Below are 20,476 nucleotides of genomic sequence, written 5' to 3'. Positions count from 1 at the left end.
AATAAAGGGAGACAAATCAAACTTTCAGTTACGTGTTTTTGAGTGGTTGCATGAACCTCAGTCCAGTCAGTTTGTATCGTATCATAATCCCAGAATGAATGTGTCAAAGAGCCTGGAGAGGCTTTGTGTTCGAAAGAGAGCTGGGATGTCCCTGTGAACAGCCTTTGAAGACATTCAAGGGTAAGGTGGATTCTGTGCAGAAGTCTTGAAGTTTTGACTTTAGCACCATTCATCATCAGCGAAAGACGTCACTCGACTTGCTGTCTTTGTGGCGTCTCTGTCCCTTGATCTTATTTCCTGGAATGTGTTCCTGCAGGTTCATACATGCGCTCCTCTTCGTTTCTCCCTTTGAGTCATCTGATGTAACGCGCAATACGGGTTGAGTAAAATAGAGCTGTTTCCTGAAACTAGCCTAACAGTTTGTCCCTGCCTTTCTAGCTGGAAATGGCTGTTCATTTACCATTCTGTATGTGTCAGGAAGTGAAGTGTTATGTTTTGGCACATGCAATCCCAAGGATTGCATTTCCACTGTCACCCCCCCAGTTGGCACTGCACTGTGGCAGAAGCACTTGGATCCGGTGTAATTGTGACGAGAGGTACCCGCGCATCTTCCTTCCTATGTGCGTTCATCGCTCTTACATGTGGGAGGACTGTCCTTTTCCATTGACCTCTCTGACGGAAAACTTTTTCCTGTCTACTTCCATTCCCCCTCTGCCACTCATATCTGCCTCCTGATCAAGGTTTCGTTCAGAAAGGGGACCAGAACCCTTCTTGGTCAAAGAAAAGCATGTTACTGGCCTTAATAAAATTTTCCCCATATGTTCACTTTGGACACTGCAGATTTTATTATTTGTCTTATACTGTAAGCAGCCATGAAGTATATCACTGAACCCTTGAAGACACTTTGCTCTTGTATCTATTTTGAGAGTTCATGTTATGTGCGTACATTTTAGGTTTGAATCTGTCAGGCCTGTGTAGAGCAGCAGGCTTCTTCTGGACCGGCTTTTCTGTTGTGCAGCTCATCCCACTGAAAGGAGGTTTAAAGATCATCTTATGTGGGATACAGATCCAGCTGGTCTGCAGCTCCCAGAGTCGTAAATTCAGAGAGTTACAGTATCATAGAAATTACTGATTTAACTTGAGAAGTCACACTTGCTAAAAGTATTTTAGCTTCGGACAAAAGGCCTTGTGGTGTGTATTTAAGGATAAAGTGTAAAAGTGCATTATGAGATCAGTATTGTATGATTGGGGAAGATGTGTTCAAATACATTGTGATGTAATATGTGCTGGCTCTTGGTGACTCATATTGGTTCTCTGACACCCATTTCTCACACTCACACACACACACACACACACACACACACACACACACACACACACACACACACACACACACTGACTGAAACCGCTTGTCCCAAGCGGGGTTGTGGCGAGGACTGTCATTTTCCATTGACCTCCGGAGCCTAACCTGGTAACACAGGGCACAAGGCTGGAGGGGGAGGGGACACACCCAGGACGGGACGCTAGCGCGTCGCAAGGCACCCCAAGCAGGACTTAAATCCCAGACCAGCCAGAGAGCAGCCCCCAGCCAAACCCACTGTGCCACCGGACCCCCCCCCCCCCCCCCCACACCCTTTTCAATGGCATAGAAATGATTCCACCCGATTTGATTCTGGAAGGGCCTCACATATTGTACCTACTATATGATGGGGGGGGGGGGGGGTTCATTCAAAGCTTTTTGTCTTGAGGGCTGACAGTTTTGCTCCCTAAAACCAGTTTGTACATTGATACTGGTAGAATGGCCCTTCTGCTGTCATTGATCCTGTTGTTGTTGTACCTGCGTAACTTTACTCTCTGGTACCGCGTTCTAGGTCAGGTGGCTGACAGTGCTCAGCTCCCAAGTTTATGCGGCAGGATGCTTTGATAGTTCACATATATGAAAGCTGCAGAGTAGACAGACTCAATGGCGACTGGAGGCAGACAAGATGGAGACTAAGCAGAGATGCCTCCACACTTGTATCTTTGTCAGGAGTTTTTTTTTTTTTTTTTTGTTTTTTTAAAAACTGACTTTATGACTCATGGTACGTGTGAAGCACTTGGGGAATTTCCACGAAGGCCCTGCACTCCAGAATGAATCACGCTTGTCTCCATGCCTGCGTATTTAGTTCCACTCACATCGTTTGTACACAGACATGTAATATCCCACCTGTGTAATCTCCTGCTTTCAGAAGAAATGTAAAAAAAAAAATAAAATAATGTTTTGATCATACCTTAGCAGAAAGTCTTAGAAGGAGGCTGGTAGAACAGCTGGTAGGATTGCAAGGTTACGCCAAACAGATTGCCTAGTATTTTAATGGGGAAAAAAGGGAGGGACAGCAGTCTTGGACTTTGCACATAACAAATGTATTTTGGCTAAGTGCCTTCATCTGTTTACGTGTAACATAAAGAGAGACTTACAGTGTGCGTGTGCGTGTGCGTGTGCGTGTGCGTGTGCGTGTGCGTGTGCGTGTGCGTGTGCGTGCGCGTGCGCGTGTGTGTGTGTGTGTGTGCAGCACACACACACACGCACACACAAAGTGTAAAGGGCTTATGACCATTTATAAGTGTTGAATGAATATTATTTGCAGATTGCACAGAGTTGGGATTCCAGCATGTAAACTTTAATTTTGTCATCGAGTTGTGCATGTCTTTCCACTGTTCTTGTGTTTTTTAATGTAAATGAACTATATGTCACATTTTTTGAGTTGGAGGTTCTTGGAGGAGTTGGAGGAGGAGTTCCTTCAGCCCAGATGCTGCAGAATCAGTGAGAGAGTCAAGACATAGGATGGGCAAGTGCAGTATAGTAAGTTAAACTGATTCTTTGCAGTGCTGACATTGAGTTCCTATTGCTGCTGAAGGTTACTCTGAAAAGGACAGGTTTCTGCTTTCTACTAGCAAATGGCGCTGGTGAGGTCGGCTGCTGTCACGACTGCTCCGACTATACTTTCCTTGTTTTTACTTATTTTTTGCAATTTATCTTACTTTAACCACTTTTTCACATTACCATGGACATTATCAGCTATGATAGAAATGCTCTTATTTCTATTGGTACACATGCCACCCACCATACGACTTTTTTAACACCGGATCCCAGCTGGCCAACCGAGATCCTGAGAATGAACAAAGGACGCGACACATGGCGGAGACCCAGAGGAAAACAAGCCGGCGTCAGGAACAGGCTGAGGGCTCGCGCACACCACGCTCCCCTGCCTGGTATCCTGCTAGCTAGTCTCTGGAAAACAAGCTCGACGACCTCAGAGCCCGGGTTAAGTTCCAGAGAGACATTCGGGACTGCAACCCCCTCTGCTTCACGGAGACATGGCTGACCCCAGTGGTACCGGACCTCGCCATCCAGCCGGACGAGTTCTTCTCGGTTTACCGCATGGACAGAACACTGGAGTCGGGGAAGTCAAGGGGAGGTGGAGTGTGCTTAATGATGAACAGCAGCTGGTGCAACAGCACAAGCATTGCTACACTCACTCCCTCCTGCACATCCAACCTGGAACTTCTGACCATCAAATGTCATCCTTTCTACCTTCCTCGGGAATTTACCTCGGTCACAGTCAGCGCCGTTTATATTCCACCTCAAGCGGACACTGCTTTATGCGACCTGCATGAAGCTCTCACTCACATACAAACTGTTCATCCGGACACTGCGCTCATTGTGGCTGGGGACTTTAACAGAGCCAACCTCAAACGTGCAGTGCCAAATCTCCACCAGCACATTAGCTGCCCCACCAGGGGCGAAAGGACACTAGACCACTGTTACACACCATTCAAAGAGGGCTACAAGGCACAGTCTCTTCCACTGTTTGGGAAATCAGACCATGCCACCATCTTCTTCATGCCTAGATAGAAACAAAGGGTGAAACAGGAAGCTCTGGTCAAGAGGGAGGTCGCGCGCTGGACGGACCAATCAGTGGCCGCCTTGCAAGACACGCTGGAAGACGCGGACTGGGACATGTTCTGGCAAAGCTCTGATGATGACAACAAGTTTACGGAAGCGGTTGTGGGATTCATCAGGAAACCAGCGGATGATACAGTGAATAAAACAATCAGAACGTTTCCCAACCAGAAGCCGTGGGTGGACAAAACCATCCGCGACGCTCTGAGATCTCCCACCACTGCCTACAACATGGGCCTTGCTACCAGGAACATGGAGGAGTACAAGGCTACATCCTACAACGTGCACAGAGCGGTGAAGGAGGCAAAGCAGTGCTATGGAAGGAAACTAGAGTCACAGCTCTAGCAGAGTGACTCTAGAAGCCTATGGTAGGGACTAAGAACAATTACAGACTACAAAGCACCATCCTCCAGAATGGTGAATGCAGACGCTTCTCTGGCAGACAAGCTAAACACCTTCTACGCTCACTTCGAAGCTGCAGCTAATGGTGCTAACGGTGCTCACAGTGCTGTCAGTGCTAAAGGTGCCAATGGTGTAACAGTGCTGCCATTGCTGAAGGCGCTAATGGGGCTATCAGCGGATGGTACTAACAGTGCAATTGCCAGTTTGCATGCGGACAATGCCAGGGCGGATAATGCTTTCACCATCTCGGAGCATGAGGTGAGGAGGGTCTTCGGGAGGGTGAACACCAGGAAGGCAGCAGGACCAGACGGCATCTCAGGTCAGGTCCTGAGAGCCTGCGCGGACCAGCTAGCACCGGTGTTCATGGAGATATTCAACCTCTCCTTGGAGCAGTCGACAATCCCCACATACTTCAAGCAGTCCACCATTGTCCCTGTCCCGAAGAAACCACAGCCTGCCTGCCTCAATGAGTATCGCTCAGTAGCCCTGACTTCAGTTGTGATGAAGTGCTTTGAGAGACTGGTCAGAGATTTCATCACCTCTCCATTACCTGACGCACTGGACCCACTTCAGTTTGCATACCTTTCCAGCTGTTCCACAGAGGATGCCATCGTGTACCTCCTTCACACAGCACAGAGTCATCTGGACACCAGGAATGGAAATTATGTTGAAATGCTGTTTGTTGACTACAGCTCAGCATTTAACACCATAATTCCCTCCAAACTCTCCACCAAGGTGGAGGACTGGGACTGAGCTCATCTCTGTGCCAGTGGATCTCCAACTTTCTCATGGACAGACCAGAAGCAGTTCGGGTGGGCAGACATGTCTCACCCGCCCTCACCCTCAGCACTGGAGCCCCACAGGGTTGTGTTCCGAGACCCCTGCTGTACTCACTGTACACATATGACTTCCAACTCCACCGCCATAATCAAATTCGCTGACAACACTGTTGTGGTGGGCCTGATCTCTGACAACAACAAGAACGCCTACCTGGAGGAGATAACACGCCTGGAGGACTGGTGCCAAGAAAACAACCTCCTCATGAACGTCAGCAAGACTAGGGAGTTGATTGTGGACTTCATCACAAACCAGGAGAGGAGCTACGAACCCCTCATGATCAATGGGACAGTGGGGAGAGTGGACAGTTTCCGGTACCTGGGTGTTCACATCATGCAGGACTTGTCTTGTTAACACCTTGGTGAAGAAGGCCCGACAGCATCTCTACCACCTTAGATGCCTGAGAGACTTCAGACTGCCCTCTAGGGTGCTAAGGAACTTTTACACCTGCACCATTGAGAGTATCCTGATAGGAAGCATTACAGCCTGGTTTGGGAACAGCACCCAGCAGGACAGACGGGCTCTACAGAGGGTGGTGCGCTCAGCTGAATGTACCATCCGAATGGAGCTCCCTGACCTGCAGTCTATCTACAGCAAGCGATGCTAGAACAAGGCCAGGAAAATAGTGAAAGACCTCAGCCATCCAAGCAATGGACTCTCTGTCAGGGAAGCGTTTTCGCTCCCTAAAGGCCAATACAGAGAGGATGAAGAGGAGCTTCTTCCCTCAGGCTGTTTGGGCCCTCAACCAATACAACACCTAGGACTAAATACCAGTCACCTCCAGGAACCACTCCACCTCTGGTATTCCATTTCATATACAAACTCAAACTGAACTACCTGTGCGATCTTGCACATTACATTGCACTGCTGCACACCATATTGCACTACATCTTATGCCGCACAAATTTTTATAATTACATATTTATATATTTTGGTCTTACATATGCATAAATTGCATATATTTTTTTCCTTAGATTTTATTACCTGTTTGTCTTTCTAGATTGTTATGTCGGACAGCTGTATAAAGCATTTCATTGCATGTCGTACTGTGTATGGTTGTGTATGTGACAAATAGAATTTGAATTTAGCAGCAGAACACTATTTTCAATAGGTGAAGTCAGACGCTGTTAAAGTCTGCTTCTCACACAGGGGGATAAAGGGCAGATTGAAGTAACACAGTAGTGCCAGCAACACAGCCAAGAAGCCCATTGGGAAGGTACCAGGTGGGCATTCAGAAAGAAAAAATGTCCTGCATGAGCATTTACATATATTAATTCATTGAACTTTTCTCTGAAATCACTTACAGTGCTAAGCTACTTACATTGATTTCCATTTTACATTGATTCATTTAGCAGACGCTTTTGTTCAAAGCAACGTACATCTCAAAAGTACAATTTATGCATTACATTAAGAGAAAGAAACAGCTGCAGACATGAAAGTCTCAAGTAAACCTAGTTTGTTACCTACCACTTGCTGCACCGAGGTTCATCGTTCGAGTAGGTGCATAAAACACAGGATAGACAAATTCTGATACCTTCCTACCATTTTTTTTTTTTTTTAAATATTATAAGAAACACAAACAAGCAAATACTATGCCTGAGTAGTGGCTGAATAAAGGCTGTATCTGCGGATGCTCATGAAGTTACGGTGCTTGAACAATTACACTGTAAATGAGCTGGAGAGATCTTGGGCAAAGTGGGTCCGGAAGAGGTGAGTTTTCAGACCCTTCTTGAATGTAGACAGAGTTTCCGCAGTTCTCAGTGACAGAGGAGGGTCATTCCACCACAACGGAGCCAGAACCGAGAACCTCCGAACTTTACCTTTTGTGCGCGGGACCACCAAGTGAGCAGAAGTAGATGAACGAAGGGGTCTTGCTGGGGTGTAACGGTTGATCAAGTCTTGTAAATAGCTGGGAGCAGTTCTATCATTTATTTAGCTGAGCCATTTTACTGGGGCAGCTCAAGGTAAGTGCCTTTATCAAGGGTGTTACAGTAGGAGGTGGGATTCAGACCGTTGTCCTTTGAGTCCAAGGTAGCTACTCGCCAGTCTGCTGCCTGCCCATACTTGTCATGATATGTAGCGTGCCGTTATGCATGTACAAACTTCAGTCATGTAACCAAAGCATGTATGTTACCATGATGGTTCTCACCCATTTTCTTGTCTTTTCAATTGGCTTGAACAGTCAAGTGAGTGAACCTAGTGTTGGGGTTCTACCGGCTGTGTGTGGGGGTGCTGCATGGCTGCCTAGCGTGCGTGCAGCTTTCGTCTTTGTTCCCTGCACATGACCTCATACTAGCTCACGGCACTAGACAGCCTGCCCAGATCAGTGGGCTCCTTTCTCCTTTTGTCCTTTTGCCCACCGCACTGTATGACCTCACAGGGACTGTCCAGCCCTGCACCATGGACACGACAGTGGGGTGGGCACACACACATTGTAATTACATGGCTTAGATACAGTTGATGTGCATATCTCGCATTTTAATCTGTTTACTTAAGTAATGTTTCTTTTCAGTCTGTTGTAGAATAGTTTATTCCAGTTTTTGATTAGAAATTTTTGCAGGGTTGAGGTACGAGGAGGAGGCACGGTGGCACAACGTGGTTGACCGGGTCATGTTCTCCGGTGAGCCTGGGGTTCGAGTCCTGCTTGGGGTGCCTTGTGATGGGCTGGCGTCCCATCCTGGGTGTGTTCCCTTCCCCTCCAGCCCTGCGTCCTGTGTTGCCAGGCTAGGTTCTGGCTCGCCGCGACCCCACTTGGGACAAGCGGCTTCAGACAGTGTGTGTGTGTGTGTGTGTGTGTGTGTGTGTGTGGGGTACAAGAAGGATCTGGATACCTACTCTTTCTTTTGTCTTGGTCTGCATCTTGGTCAAGGATTACTTCCTAGGTATTAGATTTGTGGATTTTGTCCCTCTATTTTAACCAGATACACTTATTGTATTTTGCTGTATTTATTTATTTTTTTTTTCCTGACTGGAAGCAGAACTATTTAGTGCACCATATGACAGGCGTGATGGATTTTCAAAGTAAAACTTCTGAGAGTTCCTGGACCAATTTACCTTTCCTCCATCTGTTTCCTGCTGCAATCTGTGTAAAAAGTGGCTCTGGTTATTTTCCGTAAAACAGTTTATGTAACTGCACGCCATCCATCAATAAACACAGAGTACAGCTAGTCAGCAGCTCTGATTTTTGAGGTCTCTAACAAACCGAAGCTGTAGATGCTTCTGAAGCAACATGTACACATCCTCTTAGATCAGCGACGGTAGCGCAGTAATTTGTTTCCAGTCAATCTTCAATCATATTGTTTGTTTTCTTTAGTTTCAGACAAAGGTACAGGCTGTCCTAGAGTATGGCATGGCTTCTAAAATGTGGGGCCATTTTTTGGATGCGGAGCTTGGAAGTTCTGAAGTATAAAAATTGATATTTAACCTGACAGATTGAAACGGATATTTAACCTTCTTTAGGACTTTGATGGCGAATGAGCCATTTTAGGAACAGGATCAGAGTTGTGTGCTGATGGATTTTTCATCTTTGACTGTGCAGTATCAAGAGGTGAGCTGCTTTCTTTTTACAGTCAAGGCATAAGCATGGTAAAATGAGCGCACAGTACCATAAGCACACATTTACATTACATTACATTGACATTTATTCATTTAACAGACACTTCTCTCCAAAGCGACTTCCAGCAAACTCGATGTAGTGTTATCAGCCCACACACCTTATTCACCAAGGTGACTTGCACTTCTAGATGCACTACTTACGATGGGTCACTCATCCATACATCATGGAACACACTCACTCTGTCACTCACTCACACACTATGGGTGAACCTGAACAGCATGTCTTTGGACTGTGGGAGGAAACTCAGGCAGACACGAGGAGAACACATACAGGAGGGACACATTAGATCAGACTTGACTGCATAAATGCTTACCAAGCAGCTGTGTTCCTGTGTGTACAGTGAGCTCTAGTTAGAGATTGTGAGGTGAGAGTTGTAGCCTGACTTCAGCTGACTGAATGGGGTTGTGCTCTTTCAGCAGTTCCTCACACCTTCTCAGGAGGCTTTACTTTCGTGTGTATAGTGTTTTCTTCGGGGAAGCTGGACACAACCACCAATAGTGGTGTACCCTGACAGTGGAGGAGGGATATGATGTGGCAGCCCTGGACAGGCCTCAATGGAGCCTGTTGTTTAAGCATCTGTGTGGGCCTGGATGGTGACGCACAGCTTGGGCTTGCTCCACTCTGCAGACAAGCAGCATCTTTGTGGCACAAACCATCGGACCAACTGCTTCTCTCTGCTTCTTAGTGAAGCCCCCCCCCCCTCCCCACACACACACACACCCATGCTCACTCTGCCTACTTCTGTCTCCCTTCTCTGTTCTGTATGGGCCAGTTGAGGATGACTGCAAATGAAGGTCTGTAAGGGGTTATGTAGTGTTTTCTTTGCTTTGATCGATGAGGACTACACTTGAGAAACAGTTTGAGGAGCGTTTGGAGAGAGGTAGGAATGGTGTGATTGACTTGGACGGAAGTGGAGAGACCTGTTGTTTGTGATTCCGCCCTCCTGGTGTGAGGAGATGGTTTCATGGCATGATTGCTTGTTACACATCCAACTTGGGGATTTGTGCTCCAACACAATGTAAAGCAACAGTTGATTGGACATACTGCTCATATGTAAGGCTTTGCAGGGCTACCTTGGTTAATGTTTGCCAGACTCATGCTTGCCTGTCCAATCAAATGTCAGCTTGCAGCTTGGCTAGTCTCCAACACCTACTTACTGTGTCCTGGGTCCATGTGCAATTAGATGACTTCATGTTGCTGGGCAAAAAACATAAGACTTATTCTCTTACTGTAATAAAAGTTACAGTCAACCCCTTTTGTTTCTTTTCATGTTTTCCTCTTGGAATTTTATGGAATGTCTTCCCAAAAATTCTTCTCTGGTATGAGCATTCTTGTGTTCGTTGTGTTTGGTGTTGCTGGTGTTAAACTTTACACTTGCAAGGTAGCCAATTATTATCCACAATACTTAAAATGTCAGCTTTAACCCTGCTTAAAATCAGTCAGCAGCCAAACCCGTTTTTCGTCGATTACTAAATGACTTTATGTGAAGGAGGCCTCATTTCCATGGGTTTCTTGCTTCATCAAGTTATTTTTAACAACTTTTAACAAGATTGCCTCTTTGGCAGGTTTACTGTCCCAGTGCCTGATGATAGTCATTCAGCTGTATAGTTTCATTGCTGTCAGTCTCTTCTGAAGCTGTCCCTTCAGTCTGGTTAGGGGTGAGAGTGGACATATGGACACACAAGAAACCAAAGCAGACAGGGATTCTCCACTCCTGCCTTGTGTAGTAATGTATGTGCTGAACTTGCCCAAGCAGCAGCTGGGTGCTCCTAGGGTAAGGAGGTTGGTCCCGATGTTTGATTTAGCCACACGAGAGGACTGCCAGCCTGAACTATGTGAAGATTAGTGAGCATACTTTTATACCAGCTTCAGATGTTCTGTCATGTCACATTTACATTTATTCAACTGATGCTTTTCTCCAAAGTGACTTACCATGTTGAGGTACATACAATTATTTAACCCATTTATACAGCTGGGTAATTTTACTAGAGCAATTTAGGGTAAGTACCTTGCCCAAGGGTATTTCAGCCAGATATGGGGATCAAACCTGTGACCTTTGGGTCTAAAGGCAGCAGCTCTAACTTCTACGCTACCAGCTTTCTCTTAGCAGCAGTCAGATATGTGACAGTGGTAGCGGTGAGTACAAACATTATAGTCATTGTGTGTTCTGACATGTTGATGTAGAAACACTTAACCAAGCTGTGATCTTTTTATATGCATTTAATGGAGCATGAAATCACATATTCCATTTATTTTTATTTTGATATGAACATATATGAACTTAAAAGTCAAAAGAAATTGAAAAGTCAAAAGTCAAAAGATTGAAATTGAAAAGTCAAAAGAAATTGAAATTGAATCATGACCATCATGACTACATGACTATCTTTCTTGTGGACGAGAATCAGCTACTCGTGTGAAGCGTCAACCAAGCAGAGCTTAAAGAGACAAATGTGAGATGTTGCCCCTTTCAGGCTGAATGATATGTAAGTTGGTGCCTTTGTAAGGGGCACCCCTGGATTTCAAGAACAGACAGACCATCTCATCATCTCGTAAATCATGGTGTCATTATTATTTGTTATCGCTGACATGTTACCTAATACAACATGCTCTTTTCATCTGGTCTTTTGACAGGTTCTGATGCTCAGCAGGATGCAGCCGTTAAACTTGAGCAAGAGCATGAAGAGATTCTCTCTAAGTATGACAAGGTACAGGGAGCCCAGCAAGGTGCCACTATATGGGGAATTTTAATTTTGAGGTCATCTGTTTTATTTAATAATGCTTTCCATATTCATAAAGTTTGGAACTGATTGTAAACAACTGATAAAGGTATAAGGGCAACATCATGGTGTAGCAGGTAGCGCTGCTGCCTCAATGCCTGGACTGTTTGGGCATAGGTTCAAATCCACCTCAGTTTGTGTGGGGTTGGCATGTTTTCCACAATGTCTGCATGAATTTCCTCCAGGTGCTTCTCTCCCATGCTCCAAAAACATGCAGTTCGGTTCAGTTGGTGATGCTAAATTGGCTGTAGTGTGCCACTGTGTGAATGAGAGTGTGCGTGTGTGGCTGCCCTGTGATGGATTGCCATCCCATCTTGGATGTACTCCCCATCCTTACACTCAGTAATTCTGGGACAGGCTCCGAACTGTGACCTTGACCAGGACAAGCAGTGACTTGCTGTTTGACTCAACAGTCATTGTGTTCTGAATCTAGTAAATAGCAGAGAGACTTAACTGAATCTGAGTGGGGAAAAAAATGACAAGTGGAGTTAAAAAAAAAAAAAAAAAAAAAAACAATGTGAGGAACTGCATAGTGGGATGTGGGACTTAACTGAACTTTTGCAGTAGCAGAGTGGAAAAATTGTCCCCTCTATAAATGCTGTTTGCTTCCAGGGTAAAGAAGGAGCGGAAGTAGAGCCCTGGGAAGATGCCAGCTTCCACCTGTACAAGGTCACTGACAGGTTCGGCTTCCTCCAGTGAGTCACGACTTCAGTCTTCTCCAGATATTTTTAACCTCTGGCTCCTGTCCCGTATTGGCTATGACCCCGGAAGAAATGCTTCTTTGCATAAATATATTTCATTTTCCCGTTAGATACGTGCATCGATCACCATATTACTGCTGTGATATTACCTAGACCAGAACCGTATGAAAAAGTGTTAGAGACAGCAACACCCACTGCATCTTCTGCTTTTTTGCTCAGCCTTGGTCTGGGTGAGTTGTCTAGAGTCAGGGTGTGGGCAATACCTAGGCCAAGGACTTTGGCTGTGCTGTGTGACATTCCCAAAGCTGTGGTCTCATAAGGGGGTCTAATGCACTGTCAGCCAGGCTGCCTTTACAGATGATGCTCTCCCATCTTCGTACGACTTGGGGTATTTGGGAGGAAGCACAAGGTGGTGAAAGTTTGGCCACAAGTTGGGCCAAGGGACTACATGAAGGCTCCAGCAAACACCGTGTGTTGACTTTGCTGCCTAGCGTGTTGAAGTGGCTCACTGTTGGGCTAGCGAGCAACCAAAGCACCGGCAAAACTTCTGTTGTGAAGACTGCGTGTCCTTTGGATCAGCAGGACTGCGGCCAGTTTTCCTCTTGACAATCATCTGGCCTTTGAATTTGACTGGGAGTTTGACTCCAAAATGCCTAATGAGATCAGGGAAGAAAACAAATGTAAGGGAATGTCTTCGTCTTCATCTGCTGTTTCCTGTTTATGAGTCCATCGTCCCTCCCTGCAGCCTGAGTTAGGGGCACAAGGAAAATCTATATATTACCTTGGTATGAACTGGTGGCAGTCTCATTCACCACTCTTCTTCTCTTATTTATTTTATAACACAGCATACTTATGTGTTATTGTTTTCCTGTGTTCTTTTGCCTTGTAAAGTCCAAGTCTGTAGAGCCAGTTGGGTGAGGGGATTTGCACCTCTGTCCTTAGCTCACTTTGTAAGTAACATGAACACAATGAGGTCTGCCAGTGTCCTCCTCCTGAGTTATTAGTGCTGTTGCTCATGCTGAGAGCTGCTGTCTTTTAACACATGCTCTCATTTCATCTGTTAGCGAGAATGAACTTCCAGCCTACGACTCCGTGGAAGAGAAGGTAAACGCAAGCGATTTTTATTCATGCTTTGGGACAAAATAAGTTGCAGTTATAGTTTGTTTTTCCCTCTTGGTTTAGGATTGGGGGGAAGAGACTCGTTCACATCTGTAAAAAAAAAAATAAATAAATAAATAAATAAATGAATAGGCTTCTTTTCAGAGTTAGTGATTTAGAATTCAGCCTCCCTAATAGGAAGCCTTTTTTATTTTGTATTGGTTTGTCAATATCGACGGGTCAAGTGATGGCAAAAAACATAAGACTTATTGTCTTACGGTAATAAAAGTTACACACTGCTCAGTGCTTTCATTCTCTGACTAGCAAAAGCAACAGGAAGTGGAAAGGACTACAAAATGGCTGAAGATGTTGAAGAGCTGGGATAAATACAAGAACAGTGAGAAGGTGAGACGGATGCACAGCCTTTGTCGAGCACCCAGGAGAACCTGATGTTGGCTTGTTCTCAGACCTCAACCGGAACCCCAGTAATGGCACCTGCTACTCCTCCAGTACATGGAAGCGAAAGAAAAGCTGGAGCACCTCATGCTGAATTTGAGAAAGATTTCCGTTAGATGAAAAGAATCAAAAATAAGCACTTTAAATCCGAATCGTGATCTTCTCAGACCTTCCTCTACTTGTATTGACATGAGATGTAAATGTGCTGTGAATTCATGTCATTTTCCAAAGTTACCTGAGCTTGTCCTCCGCCTGTCTCCGTCTAATTTGCAAAACGATTTTGGTGATTTCTTGAAACAACCCAATGAAACAAAAGAAGGCTTGGAAGCTCTGAGTGTTTCATGTTGGCATTAGTGACAAACTGACTTGCTGACCCATTCGGGGAAGGCACTAACATGTTCTGTGGGAGGCTGCATCTGCCTCCTGTGATCTTAAAATGTCGAAGCCCTCTCAACTGATGTAAACGGTCCAGCCGTTGCTCACTTACTGTCCCCTCTGAGGACTGTGACAATCCAAAGAACATTAAAATCTGACTGTTTACTCCTACTGGTTTTAACTGAAGGTGAGAGTGACATATGGCTGAGTGCATCCTCTATTTATGTCCCTCTTGGTGTGACCAATGCACTCTGCTCCCCCCTTGTGAACATGTGTACAAGCACAGATACATTCAGCTGTCATACATGGAGGCTGGTAAATTCAAAATTTGATTTGGTCATTATTGTTCTCCCACTGCTAGATCTGTTTCTTTCTTTGTAGTTTTTCCAGTCGACTCATTTTATGTGCACTTGTCCCTGCTTAGCTGGTGAAGAGGGTCTACAAGGGCATCCCTCTGCAGCTTCGGGGGCAGGCCTGGTGTCTGTTGCTGGACGTTCCCAAGATGAAGGCTGAGAAGAAGGACTTTTATGAGGTGCAGGACAACAGTGATTCAGTTTATGCACTGTCCACAGATGCAAGCAGGAGTGTTCTGGGATAATGATTGAGCATTTCAAATTTAGTATGAACTTGTAGTTACCTTAGAGTCATAACTGAACTTGTCTTCAGCTTATCATGTGCATGACAGGCAGTGACACACTTTCTCACATACCTCTTGTCTGTAGAAGCTGAAGTTCAGGGCAAGAGGTGTGTCCCCTGATATCCGGCAGATTGACCTGGATGTCAACCGTACATATCGTGACCACATAATGTTCATGCAACGCTATGATGTCAAGTGAGTGCTGCAGTTGTCGTGGCCCGAGTAACACCAATCATATTTCTCCTCGATCTGTTAAAGGACCATTTGTGCATATAGAGCACATTTCTGCTCTTTGGTTCTATGGAGAGTATAAATATAGCTGGCTTCTTAATTGATCTAGGTATCCCTTTAATTGTTCCTGCCCGTAGGACTGTGCTGGTTATTGATCACTGAGCTGTTCTCATGACAAAAGGTTATGTAGGTCTAATGAACCTGCATACCTGGAGTCAAAGACCATTGTGAATGTGGCTGGTAGGAACCTGCAGGTACACCACCTCTTGTTCCTTTCCTTTGCAGGCAGCAGGCCTTGTTCCATGTTCTCATGGCCTACTCTGTCTACAACAGAGTGAGTATCATTTGCTGTACACATTGGATTCTTGGGCACTCGAACACACAGCTGATTGCATAACTGTTGGGGCTACCATAGTACATGTGTGGCTGTAGATGTACATAAGGGTAAAATACAGGTTTCTTATCTCCCTACAGGAGGTGGGGTACTGCCAAGGCATGAGTCAGATCACTGCCCTGCTGCTCATCTACATGAATGAGGAGGATGCTTTCTGGGCTCTAGTCAAACTCTTCTCTGGGCAGAAACATGCTATGCATGGTACGCATAACTGAAGGAGTGGAACACCATGAACGGTACGCATGGTCACAATGGGAATAAAATGAGCTACTAATTCTTCACTGTGACCTCTAACCCCCTCCCATGCAGGGTTCTTTGTCCCTGGCTTCCCAAAGCTGCTGAGGTTTCAAGAGCACCATGATCGTATCTTGAGCAAGATGATGCCTAAACTAAAGCAGCACCTGGTGAGTGGCTGTGGAAGAACCCTTGTATTAGCAATATTTCTAATTGCCAGGAAAAATGGGGGGCACAGTGTTCCAGTAGGTTGTACTGGTGCCCCACTGCTCCTGGGTTCTGGATTCAGACATGGGTTTGGAATTGGCTCAGTCATTTTGGAGTTTGCACGTTCTCCCCATGTTTGAGCAGTTTTCCTTTTACTTTTCAGTAAGCTTCCCCATAGTAGCGTATTAAGACAGAACAGTATTGGTCTGAATGTTGAACCGTGTGGAACTCCATATTTAGCTAGTGGTATCATGATACAGTTAGCCAATGTATTTTGTTTACTTTATTCACAGCACTTTTGTATTTCTCTTGTCATTGTTAATTCACTTTACTGTGCCTTTTTGCACTGCTTTGTAACTTATTAGGGAGGTTCTGCTTGTACTTTATTTTATTTACAGTGGGTTGTGGGTGATGGTACGGCTGAAGTCGTCTCCACCTGGCCTCCTGCTACTGGGGTTCTTATACCTTTATAAAACTTATAGGTTTGTCATTGTACTTTGTCTTTGTTTCTCTTATGATTTCTATTTCACTGGGTCACTTGTTTCTGTTTTGTGCTGCTTTTGTTAATATGACACACTATTAATAGGGTTACACCACTATATTAGGATGAATTTAGCAAGTTTTCTACTCCTAAACATACGACCTGTAATAATGTGACAATAAGAGAATTGTAATATTGTAAATAGAATGAAAACATAGACAGTGCATTACTACAAGAATCCCATACTTGCTGTATAGTATGTTTAAAATTTAAAAGGCACTGGACTGTTTACTTCCTTCAGCTTAATAGTAAACACATTGCCTTTTTAATCAGTGGGAATATCCTTTGTTCTCCAGGATCATTCAACTTTCTAGTTATTCTTCATATTTGGCATTATCTCAGCTGTCTTAAGTGTGAGATCATCCCAGGCACTTACACACACACGCACATACACGCACTGTCTGAACCGCTTGTCCCATACGGGGTCGCGGGGAGCCGGAGCCTAACCCGGCAACACAGGGCGAAAGGCTGGAGGGGGAGGGGACACACCCAGGACAGGACGCCAGTCTGCTGCAAGGCACCCTAAGTGGGACTCAAACCCCAGACCCACCGGAGAGCAGGACCCGGTCCAACCCACTGTGCCACCGCGCCCCCCGTCCCAGGAACTTTGATATTTTTATTCTGGGAAAGTGTTAGAATTCAAGCTTCATTGGAAATATGCTCATTCAGTTTATTTAAGAAAAAGTTTGATCCCCTGCCCTTTGCTTTACACACAAGCAATCACAATTTGGTGTGGCTGTGTGGTAGAGTCAAACTTTCTTTCACTCTAAAGATGATACTCAACCTATACAGCATGAATGAACTCTAGAACCTTGGGTCACCTGTGGGTCATCTTAAGTAGAGCTGTATTACCACCTGCTCCATAGTGCAAAGCTTTGATTTGGAGAGGTTTTATGTACCTGCATGCATTTGCATTTTCTATTATTTATTTATTCTGTTATTTTATATTTCTATTATTCAGTGTCTCAGATGTTGTGACCGAGTTCTGTTCTCTTGTTAAGCAAGTTTAAAAAAAACGTTACGGAAGTCACTGCTACTAGTATTAATAGTTACTGTGTCTGATTAGGCTAATTTGTTGTTAATGGGCCAAGGCAAAGTTCTGAATAGCAAATGAGGACTTTTATTGTATTGGACAGAACAATTGGTGTAGCTGGTAAGTGGGGGGGGGAAAAAAACACTTTTTTTGTGTTTGTTGATTTTGTTCGATTTCTTTTTTGTATTTTTTTTTTTTTTTTTTTGCCTTATGCCTGTGTTCAAGTGCTTGAGAAGAGCGCTCTATAAAAATATATTGAATTGAACTGAATTTCCCGTTGTTCACTACAGGCCCTGGTTGCGCAATTCCAACTTACGTAAAACCCATAGTTACAAACCACTCCCCCATAAAGCCTATTATATTAAAAATTCGAGTTAGGTACAATGGCTCGTAATAACAAACGGGCACTACTTTGTGATGCGCATCAAAACATTGCGTGTCTGCAGCGATTTGTTGGCTCAGGGGCACGTGAGCCCGAGGTAGGACAAAGATTTCCTTGTTTTCCTGTTAACAGTGTCTCATGTTACTGTATTTGGCTTTAATCTTTTTGTTTTAACCCTCTTAACTATGGCACCAAAGTGTAAATGTGGTGCAAGTGGTGGTGATGCATCAAAGAAAAGGAAAGCAATCACGATTGAAACTAAATTGGAAATAATAAAGCGAGAAGTGAAATGCCAGCGAACATTGGAGAAGCGTTAGGCTGACTGTAGTCGGTTAAGGGGGATGCAGTGGCGCCGTGGGCTTGGCTACGTGGTGGGTCTGGGGTTCAAGTACTGCTTGGGGTTCCTTGTGGCAGACTGGCCCCTCCCCCCTGCGGCCTTGCGCCCTGTGTTGCCGGGTTAGGCTCCGGTTCATCGCGGGGGCTCGGGACAAGCGGTTTCAGACTGTGTGTGTGTGTGTGTGTGTGTGTGTGTGTGTGTGTGTGTGTGTGTGTGTGTGTATAGTTGGTCAACGATCAGGACAACTTTAAAGGACAAAGCGAAAATAATGGCGCATGTAAAAGACTCTGCCCCAATGTCTGTCTGTCTCTCTCTATTATTAATATTGTATTGTAGTAACTTTTATCTCTTTCTATGTCTTTATTATAAATACTGTAGTTATATTTATTATTATTATTGTATTGTTATATTAAAGATGTTTAGTGTATCTGGAAATGTTTAATTTTTTTATGCCTAGAAAGGTACACTATATACTAAAATATCTGACTAACTGACGTTAGACACAAACCGTACCTGAATGTTGCAACTTACGTATAAATTCAACTTAATGACAGACTTAGGAATGGAACTCATTTGTAATCCAGGGACTGCCTGTATTCTTTTTCTTTTGGAAAAAATCTGGAAGGTCTTGCATCATTTTGTCCAGGACAGGTGCTCTGAGCTGTATGTCTATTCCCAAATAGCAGTATATATGTAATATCACTGCACTGTCACACTGGGTGCTTCATTAATGATTATCATGTGTTTGTTTTGTTCCCAATTCCAGGACAGTCAGGAAGTCTTCACCAGCTTGTACACCATGAAGTGGTTCTTCCAGTGTTTTCTGGACCGAGTGCGTGATCTTTTTTGATTATTATTCTCATCCTTCAAAATGCATCTTCTTTTTTCTCTTCTCTTTTCCTTACCTCTCCTTTCTTCCTGAACGAATCACTCAGGATGTTTGTGTAATTAAGACACATTAATTAAGTGACTGAAGTGAAGTATTAAGTGTTGGCTGTTGGTCTGTTCCATAGACCCCATTTACGCTGACTCTCAGGATTTGGGACATTTACATCCTGGAGGGGGAAAGGGTCCTCACCGCCATGTCATACACAGTCCTCAAGATGCACAGAAGTAAGGCAAAGCACATTATTCTCCACCAGCTGCCTGCTCTCTTTCAGGCAGTGTTTTAAAACTAAGTAGAACAACGCTGACTGTCAATTGGATGATTCTGTAAGAAAAAAGCAAGCTGGGGTTACGGTCACAGACAGAGCAAAGATCAAAGTGACTTCCACTGATTTCCTCAGATTGTATCAGCTTTTGGTTAATATGGCTCTCAATTTCCACCTGTTTTTTTCTCATGCCATGACTGCAGTCTTTATACCCAGAAACACAGCTTTCTTGACACCTGTTTGTAATGGTGATTTTTTTTGGCTGCTACTGAGTGATCATCCTCTCACCTTTGTATGGTATCCTGTATGTTATAGGAACAGTTGCATTTTGTGTTCAAATATCATTTTTTTAAATTGTACAGAAGACTAAACTATTCATGTCCCCGTCATTTTAATTTTTGTATTACAACCCTATGGAATCACCACACTTTGAGGATGTTCACACAGCTTTTTTATCTTGTAGCAAATAAACAAATCACACAGAGAACACAAAACAATTTTTGTTTAATAGCTGAATATTCTGGGTTCATTAAACATACTTCAAACAAATTAAATTGTTATTTTAATTAATGGCAATTTTTTTTTCCCCAAAACAAGTAGACGAAAAAATTATGGGATCACTCAATGTTAAGGAAAAAATGATGGAATCACTTGGTATTTGCATTTTTAAAACAAACACAGACACAAGTCAAAAATGCAAATTAGTCTGCAGTTAAAAGAAAGAGCTTACTGAGTTTAACAAGCTGTTGGACTTGACTTGTTGGGGCCATGTTTCCTTTCAATTAGAGAGTTGTCAATAGAAACAATGGAAAGGATAATAAAACTTCTTCAAGAAGGAAATCCAACACGGAGTGTGGCAAAAGAAGTTGGTTGTTCCCAGTCAGCTGTGTCTAAAATTTGGTACAAGTTTAAACAAAATGGGAAGGTAAGAAAAGGAAAACATACGGGTAGACCAAGGAAGACGTCAAAGCGTCAGGATAGAAAACTCAAAGCAATATGCCTTGAAAATAGAAAATGCACAACAAAACAAATGAAAAACAAATTGGCAGAAACTGGAGTCAATGTTTGTGACGGAACTGTAAGAAATCGGCTGAAAGAAATGGGATTCACATAGAAAAGCCAAA

The 20,476-nt window shown here is 44.1% G+C and overlaps 1 protein-coding gene across 4 annotated transcripts in view; it reads left to right on the top strand.

Moving 5' to 3' along the window:
• The window catches only part of LOC108931638 (USP6 N-terminal-like protein), a 34,205-nt gene that overhangs the window by 7,706 nt on the left and 6,023 nt on the right, over positions 1-20,476 (top strand). For 2 of the 4 annotated variants that reach the window (XM_018747561.2, XM_018747559.2), the window contains exons 1-12: positions 9,572-9,678; positions 11,430-11,503; positions 12,188-12,270; positions 13,341-13,380; positions 13,699-13,779; positions 14,630-14,737; positions 14,928-15,037; positions 15,359-15,407; positions 15,548-15,668; positions 15,777-15,871; positions 18,968-19,033; positions 19,215-19,314. In XM_018747561.2, the coding sequence (XP_018603077.1) occupies positions 9,633-9,678; positions 11,430-11,503; positions 12,188-12,270; positions 13,341-13,380; positions 13,699-13,779; positions 14,630-14,737; positions 14,928-15,037; positions 15,359-15,407; positions 15,548-15,668; positions 15,777-15,871; positions 18,968-19,033; positions 19,215-19,314 (973 nt within the window). In that variant the 5' untranslated portion in view covers positions 9,572-9,632. Of the gene's footprint in view, positions 1-9,571; positions 9,679-11,429; positions 11,504-12,187; positions 12,271-13,340; positions 13,381-13,698; positions 13,780-14,629; positions 14,738-14,927; positions 15,038-15,358; positions 15,408-15,547; positions 15,669-15,776; positions 15,872-18,967; positions 19,034-19,214; positions 19,315-20,476 lie in introns of those variants that run through there. The other 2 variants (XM_018747560.2, XM_018747562.2) reach the window with 1 other exon arrangement.

This window comes from Scleropages formosus, chromosome 2 (assembly GCF_900964775.1).
Source record: "Scleropages formosus chromosome 2, fSclFor1.1, whole genome shotgun sequence".
Classification (NCBI taxonomy): Eukaryota; Metazoa; Chordata; class Actinopteri; order Osteoglossiformes; family Osteoglossidae; genus Scleropages; species Scleropages formosus.
The sequence above is the reverse complement of the archived record's forward strand: the minus strand, read 5'-3'. Positions and strand labels throughout refer to the sequence as shown.